General features: G+C 45.3%; 1 protein-coding gene across 1 annotated transcript in view; it reads right to left on the bottom strand.

The window, feature by feature from the left end:
• Positions 1-239: 239 nt before the first annotated feature.
• LOC116385099 (phospholipid-transporting ATPase IB-like) overlaps positions 240-8343 on the bottom strand; it is a gene marked incomplete at its 5' end in the record, with an annotated part of 13115 nt that continues 5011 nt past the window's right edge. Inside the window, 5 exons of the mRNA XM_031850299.1 lie at positions 240-1463; positions 1986-2077; positions 4821-4925; positions 5125-5213; positions 7021-7128. Coding sequence (XP_031706159.1) covers positions 1369-1463; positions 1986-2077; positions 4821-4925; positions 5125-5213; positions 7021-7128 — 489 coding nt within the window. The remainder of the gene's footprint in view (positions 1464-1985; positions 2078-4820; positions 4926-5124; positions 5214-7020; positions 7129-8343) is intronic.

The following is an 8343-nucleotide window of genomic DNA, read 5'->3' as shown; positions in this document are numbered from 1 at the left end:
CCCCCCCCCCTTCAGTCTTGCATTCCTGACCCTGTCTTTAACACAGTCACACACACACTGGACTCTACATTCAGACAAACCCCAGAGTCAGAGAAACACATGATTTAGGCGAGTGTCTCAATCAGATCCCTTCTGTTTGGATGCCTATTAGCACTAGTTCAAGTAAAATATTCCCTCCGAGACATGTCTCCACATACGGGTACAAAAACAGGCATTAATGAAAAGAGGAACAAAATATATAAACACATACACGTTAACTTTAATAATAATAAAAAAGAAAGAAACAGTCCAAGAAAACTGACGGAGGAAGCTCTAATGCCAGGCTCGCTGCTTCTGTGTCAGCTGATGATGCTCGACAGGCGGCATCAGGAATCACAGGAGCGGTCACAAACAACAGGAAACAGAGTGGATTATTAAAAACTGGCCAAGACAAGGAGTTGCGCTATAGAGGAGGAGAGACGTGGAGGCTGCAGAGCGGCTAGGAGAAGGAAGGAAGAAATGAAGGTACAAGTAGAGACAAGCAAGAGGACGTCCCCCAGTGTGGTAGGAGGGGACGCAGCAGGGCGGTGGTCCAGTTTGGCATGAGCGTTCTGCCTCAAGGGCATCTCTGTGGTGTTTGGCAGTGAGGCTCGGTGCTGCGATGGGACGGGGGGGCTGTAGCTGGGGTTCAGAGCTCCGGCGGTCCTCTCTCTCTCTCTCTCTCTCTCTCTCTCTCTCTCTCTCTCTCTCTCTCTCTCTCTCTCTCTCTCTCTCTCTCTCTCTCTCAGGAATTCATCAGTGCGTGTGTGTTTATTTTGACGTCCCCTCCCGTCCCGCGTCGGCATGTGATGACAGATGAGCTAAACCCACCTCACGAAGGGAGATGAGAGAGAACCGTGGAAGCAAACGCGCGCGGGCCGACACACACATGCAAACAAACACAGGAGCGCCAACGCGTGCAGACGTACATGCACAGGCAGATACAGACGCACGGGAATGCACACACACAGATAAATACACAGTGGCATGAAGCAAACCCAGTCTGTGGGGTATACAGTTAAGAGCAGCCAGTCTCTGAGTTTGACTTGTCATGTCTGTGCATGGATATGATTGCTCATGCCTGTGCAGCTTATGCGAGTTTGAAGAATGTTTTTTTATTTTCCCATAAAGTCGACCTGGTCCCTTCTCTTAAGTGAATCCTCAATGCGCCAGCGACGGCCTCCACGCCTGAACGTGACACCCTCCTCCGGCGAGGGGTCAGGTCACAGTTCCATTAAGGCCACAGCAGGGGGTCGGATCACCCGGTGTGAGGGTGTCACATAAGTCTGTCTCCGCTGTCACCTTGATGACCGCTGCTATGGTGAGCCAAAGCCTTGGTCAGGGGTCGCGCTAGATGCTGGGGCGTTGGCGGGTGGTGTCGTAAGAGCGCACTACCTGGGATTGAGACACGACACCGTGCTCCTCTTGAGAGAAGGCATAGCCATCTGCAGGGAGGAGGGAGGAACATGTATACATGAATGTTGGACTCCTGGATGATGTATTGCAGTGCAGTACCACACTTTACTTCAGTTTTTGATAAGTACTTTATGTGTTTGTGTGCAGACAAACCACTGCCTCAAAAATTACTAGACAGTTGAATAGGATTTCACAAATATGGTTTTCATTACAGGACTGTAATGAAATGCATATTGGAATGCTTAACTTTGTGTGTGTGTGTGTGTGTGTGTGTGTGTGAGAGTGTGTGTGAGAGTGTGTGTGTGTGTGTGTCCGGTCAAATATTGTTCGACCGGGGATCAATTTGTTGTTGTTTCTGGGCTAAAAAAAGAGAGAAATATGGAATAGTATGGCTTTCTTGCAATAGGCATTGGGAAGCTAAATTTGTGTTTTTAAGACTATTCCGTGTAATGACTGAATCCCAATGCTCTCTTTTAAGGCCTGTATTAAAGCAGGACTTTGATAATGTTCCAGGATGTGTAGAGTTGAGTAGAGGTGGAACGGACACTCACGTGACACAGTCTGCTGCACCGAGTTCGAGCGTCCCACGCCTGAAGGCGTTTTCTTAAAGACTCTTGTCAGCAGATGGGCCCGTTCGTTTAGACTGCAGAGAAAGGAAAGAAGGATGAGTTTCTCCACAGTGACGGCTCATAACCTCTTGATAATAACAGTATATAGAATTATTAAAGTGACTCTCCACTACGTACACTACCATTACTAGCTACTGGGATTGTTTTTTTTTTATTAGTGTCCATATTTCACCAATTTGCTTTCAGTTATGAGCAGTGGCAGGTTTAGCTGCTTTATGAGACTACCCACAGATTTAATGCAGCAGGATGATTAAAGTCATTTTTAAACCTTCAACTGTCGGAAGGATAGAAGACTAAAGTACATTTCTCCTTCATAGATGAACATAGAAACTCACAGATCGATGAACAAACTCAATTTAAGTGGATTAAAAACCAGAAAGTCGGTCTGAAGTGGATGGATACTGACGTGCAGTTTTAACCGACAGAAAGTCATACCCTGGCTGGGTAACAGGACATCCACAGTAAACTATTCCTCAGCCCCCCCCACTCCACTCCACTCCACTCCTTCTCCCCCTTTCCAAGAAGAAGACTGGCTCCTCTGTTCGGAGACCACACGCCGTCACGGCTCCTCTCCTCCTGTGACCAAAAATAACTAAACCCTTTCCAGATATTGCACACAAATGCAGGCATGCATACAAATGCATGCGCAAACACTTATTTAGTCGATACCTCTCTTGACGCCGATCAACGTCCTTACAGCCATTAAAAGGCGTTGGAAGTAAAAGCAACGGCACCAGCATCACTGATTGCCCCGTCAATAAGTCACTTTTTGCCAATTTTATTTGAAAGAATACGTTTTCTACATTTATCTGCCTATGGGGCGTTAAATTCACACATGCAGGGTTTCTCTGGCACTTGGGATGATCAACGGAGTAGCTATGGACAAGAGCCAGCCTTCCCAAGGTTAAGATCTGGATCAGGCAGTTAGGGAACTCTTAATACTGAATGGGACTGTTGGGAACCTTCACTACAGCGTTTGTCAAAAAGAAGAAGAACTAAAACTGAGGGGCTCTGAAGTTTGCTCAACAGGTTTTTGGCCCATAGAATGCTCTGTTAGACAGATGACTGATGCTGAGTGAATGATAAAAGACAATGGTGGCTGGAGAAATACATGAAAGGCTCATGCATAGAGTTTCTTTTTGGTTATCCTCCGATTCATAAAGATGTGCCTCGTTTGAACTCTTCCCTCCAGACGCTGCTGTACTCTACCCCAGGACCTACAAACACAGATGTGCTCTTTTCCACTTTGCTCCATTGCCTCCCTGTGCACCGCTACTTTGACTTTACTTTTCTTATTCTAGATGGAGAGGGGCCCAAGTGCCCAGGCCTGCTTTCCTGGGTTTAAAGCAGGGCCAGCACTTTTATTATTAGAACTGTGCAAAAATACTCTGTTACAAGTTAGTGTTGCATTCAAAAATGTACTTAACCTTTCAGAATGTAAAATGATTATATATATTGAATTATTTGATAGTAATTACTGATATATACATATGCACTGCATTTTAATGTTGTAACCCATTGAGGTGGGGTTAAATTAAACTACTTAATATATGCTGTTGGGTAGTTGTTTAGTATATTTATTGTATTTTAAACTATTATATCTGAAATCTGAACCTGCAAGTTCACTGCAGCTGTGAAATACCAATATTTCCCAATATTAGTAGAAGTAAAGCAGCATAAAATGTAAATATAGTACAAATACCTCAAGATTGTACTTGTAACAGTGTAGCTATAACTTAGACAAACCATTTCTACCACAGCTCTAGTGACACCACACCACTAAATCACAGAGAGAACTACAGATAGAATCAGAAAACACACCAGGTCTGTACAGCAATTCATATTGATCCACCTGTGAAGCAATCCACAGAGGGAGGAATGGAAACAAAAATGGACATAGAGAGACAAACCAAATGTAAAAATGATTCAGAGGACAAAGGGGAAGTAGTGATTTAAAGCAAAACGGAGAGAGAGGTGTGAAGTCAGTGAATGGAAAACAAGCGGAGGTCACTCCAAAGCAGCGTGCAGTGGGGCACACAGGTCAGTGAGGTCACAGTTCACACAGTTTGACAGTGCAAACCCAGAAACTACCTCTGTGAGTGTGTGACAGCTCTGGCTCTACGGGACCTCAGCCGGGGCTTCGGCCCTGTGGGCGGGGCCACCGGGGGGTAAGAAAGGCCGTTTATTTTCACACAGACAGAAACATTCACTCCATAGCCACTTTATTACAGACACCTACACAATCTAATGCAACCCAATATAACACACTCTCCCTTTACGAAGATCAGAATGACTTTCGGAGATTTAATTCAACTATATGTTTATTATTGAGGTCGTAAGTCGTGGTGATGTACTGGACTGTGTTATATAGTTTGTGGGTTGGGCAAAACATTAAAAAACACCTCTGAATAAAATGCCGTCCAGCTCAACACGTCTGCAAATAATAACCTCAATAACAAACATTTAAATGAAAACCTCTCTGACGGTGTCAATCAAAAAGATTAAATTGCATTAAATTTTACAGGTGTACCCAATAAGGTGGCCTCCGAGTATATTACAGCTGAATACTGAATCTGCACATGTACATAGAGTGCTAGAATATATAATAATCATATGGGTAAAATCATAAAAAAACAAAAGAAAAGTAACAAAAAAATCGACAAAAATCAATAGAAATAACTGATCAATGACACAAATAAAACTGGGTATGAATGTGGGTGAGAACCCATGATGCTTTGCAGCATACTGCATATATACCTGCGGCCGCTGGCATCCCGCAGTACAGCTGCCCCCGGGTCTACCGCCCGAGCCTCCAGCTCCTGCACCTCCTCCAGCAGAGACTTCCTCACAGTGCGCCGTGTGCTGCACAGCAGAAATAAGCTCATCAGACCCAGGAAGGAAAGTTTGAGTGTTTTACTTTGCAGACACATGTGATTCATAATATATAAGTGTGCGTAAGTGTTGACATAGACTCCATGTGGGTTATGTAAACGCCTCGGTTAAGTTAAATAGCCTCTGTATGGATTTCCCCATGTATTTATGTTAAATGTGTTCTACTTACGTGGCCCAGGCGAAGTCTTTGACTAAACACGCGGTTGGCACCAGGACCAGGCCCAGCCAGAAGTACCAGCACTGCATCACCTTGCCAGCCTGCAATGACACCACACAGGCTCCATTTATTTCCCTCATAAATTAATTCAAATTGAGTATTAAGTAATTTTTCTCGGCAACGAGCGCCGAGAAACCTGTGTGGGGGAAAAGGCAAAGAGAACTGTGAGACAAAAGCACATTGAGAGCCATTCAAAGCAGAGTTAGCGAGAGCTTTCCAAACAGTATCGACACCACAAACTGGATTCATCACAAGATTCCCACAGCCGAAACTCAATGCTTCCATGGTAACAGGTAGAAATGATAGTGAGTAACCACAGACTACCCCTACTTACCCTGCAGTCCAGCTGCAAACAGCCTTATTGACCTTTGACCCTCATCTTCAGCCTGTCTCCAGGGATCAATCATGCATCTAACCGCTGTCTCAGTTTGTCCGTCTGTCTGCAGGCCTGACTCCTACACATCTCTTCCTCATGTGGCTTCCTCTAATCTTGCTCTTTCACAACTTCATTCATTATTAGCGACTCTATCTTCTGTTGCTTGTCCTCGCCTGTTACTGCAAATCCCTCAATTTCACCCTTTATTTCCCAATATCTCCCCCTTCAGTTATCTGCTTGAGCTCTGTGCAGTTTCACAAGCCCAAATCTTTTGTCTCTAGGCGTAGACGTTTAAGTCAACAGTCGCAAGCATTTCATGCGCCATAACGTACTTAACTTCAACTACTTTATTGCCCGTATCGCGTGTTTCCTGTGTCCTGTGCTTTGATCCAGAAATATAGAGACAGTTTGGTTCCCGGAGGAAAAAAGGAACCGGGGAAAATTAATCGGACAACCGTGAGGAAATATCCTCTGCAGCAGCTGGAATCACATCTAAGTCACAGACGATCCAACTGAACTCAAACATACTCGATGTCTTTCTGTGTGAGACAAACAATTCATTTCAACAGCCCTGGACACGCATTATATCACATGGTCTTCATACACTCTGAGGATAAAATAATGCTTTATGATTTTCTCTGCTTTTTTCATATCCATAGAAACAGACTGCTGGTCTCAAACACCGCTTTACAATCAACACAAATCAACACACAGAGCTGGACCCACATAGGGCATTAATTCCCACATGAAGAAGCGTACGCACACAGTTACTCTGAGCAGAAATATACAGCTCTTTTCCATCCGCTGTCCCCCATGGACAGATGGAAATACAGATAGCAGGAACAGGGGAAATAAGAGAGGTAATAGGGTAGTTAGGGGGGGGACAATGGAGGGTTGGGGGTGAGTGTCTCTGACCATTCCCCAGTTAGACCGAGCAGCTGCAGAGATATTTGACCGCATTCCTGATTTCTGACACAAATTGAATTAATGAGCTGTGGGGAGTTTAGACGGCCCCATTCTCTTCCCCTCCCCAAGACTCTCTACCCACTCAGTGGGGCACCTCAACTCAACTCACCCCCCCCACCCGCCAGATCCCCAAACTCTATGAGTCTCTCAATCAAGGGGTCCCCATGTACACTCTCTCCCCCCCTGGATCTGCATCACCACCAGCAGCCCACCCTCTTGAGTCAACACCTCCACAGAGGGCAGTAAAAAACTGGGGCTCGAGTGACACGCAGCAGGTGCAGGAAGCCTGGTGAGTGGGGCTGGCGAGGCATAAATCTCCCCAAGGGCTCCAGCAGTGCCCATGTGGAACACCCAAGAGGTGAGTCTCACAGGCGCCATGTATCGGCAACCGAGAACAAGGGCGGGGCAGGTGATGGAGGTCGCAGACAAGAGATGTAGGAGGAGGGGCTATTTTGACCCCTCTGTTACTGAAATGAGTGACACGTGCTTCTGGAGAAGGGACTTGCCTGGCCCAGCATGTCGGGGGCGATGGGGATGGAGGGCCAGATTGCAGAGTAGACGGCGAAGAAGACCATCCAGAGCGCCATGCTTCCCCATACCGCCAGGTGGGAAAACTACAAGAGAGAGCGAGAGAAGAAGAAGGAAGGCAAATAAAAAAGGGGAGCCGATGGAGATTAAGAGACGGAGCAAAACGACAGCATAAGGTCAAATAGTTTACATACAGCTCTTCCGAATATACACAACCTGTCCCTCACTCCTTCCCATAGCTTCGTCCTGCTCCCTGTGATCCGCTGAAAGGGGACACTGTGTGAATTCCAGTGGGACCCTGCTTCATTACTGCCAGGCTGTTGTGTGGACAGCTGAACGGACAAAAGTGTCAGCGCCCTCCTGTTCATCCTGCCAATCTCTCTATCCAACAGCAGGAAGGAGCCAAATCTTGTTGCCGTCACGGCCCTGAGCTGTCGTTCTCCTCGTCTACATCCAGCTCTGCTAACTTTGTGTAGTCCAGAGTTTGGATATCCCTGCTAGAAACTGCCGGTTTTTATTGGGATTCCATGCTTGAAGTTAGCTAGCTAGAGCCGTTAGCGTGTGGCGTGCAGTAACTGCGTTTTGGAAACATGAGGACGAGGGCCACGTAGCTATTTACCTTTAAATTACTATTTTAAATTACTAGCTGCAATGTCAATACATAAGCTACCATGACATTGTGGTTGTCGCATTGCTGATGGGACGGCAGTATGCCCTGAAATTTAATTCAAAAGTCTATACAGCTCAACATTTGACAATATAGAGATGAGTATAAAATATATATTTCTCAAGACTTGAATAGGAAATTCTTTGGGAGGAATGGGGCCATCTGGGCTCTCAGTTAACTATGTTAAATTGAATCTGTTTCGCTCTTGTGTTTCTGTATTTACTCTTATAACAGATGGTAATCTCACTGTTTTCTGGTCTGTTTTTCTCCTTCGCTGCATTAACACTGTCCATTCCATCCTTGAATATCTCTTCAGGCATATTTAAAAGCTCTTGCAGCTGCTTCCCATTAAATGCCTTTGATTGACTTGAATGGTTTCTTGAGTCTTAATGCATTAACATTTGGACAATTTGTTTTGGACACTGAGTTTATTGTAAGTGGATAAGTTTAAAATATTGAACAGGAGCCACGAGTGAGAGGGTTGTTTGGTGTAAGCAACTGGTTTAAAAAAAAACAACTCAAACCTCCACCATGACATCAAGGTACATCACATCTTTTCCCACGTCTATGCAGAATATGAAGCCTTTAGACCGGGATGTATGAAAATCTCACACTGGAACCCTCACAGAGTGCC

This window comes from Anarrhichthys ocellatus, unplaced genomic scaffold, assembly GCF_004355925.1.
Source record: "Anarrhichthys ocellatus isolate YVR2014 unplaced genomic scaffold, GSC_Weel_1.0 scaffold10, whole genome shotgun sequence".
Taxonomy (NCBI): domain Eukaryota; kingdom Metazoa; phylum Chordata; class Actinopteri; order Perciformes; family Anarhichadidae; genus Anarrhichthys; species Anarrhichthys ocellatus.
Note: the sequence above shows the minus strand (reverse complement) of the source record. Positions and strands in the feature narration are given on the sequence as shown.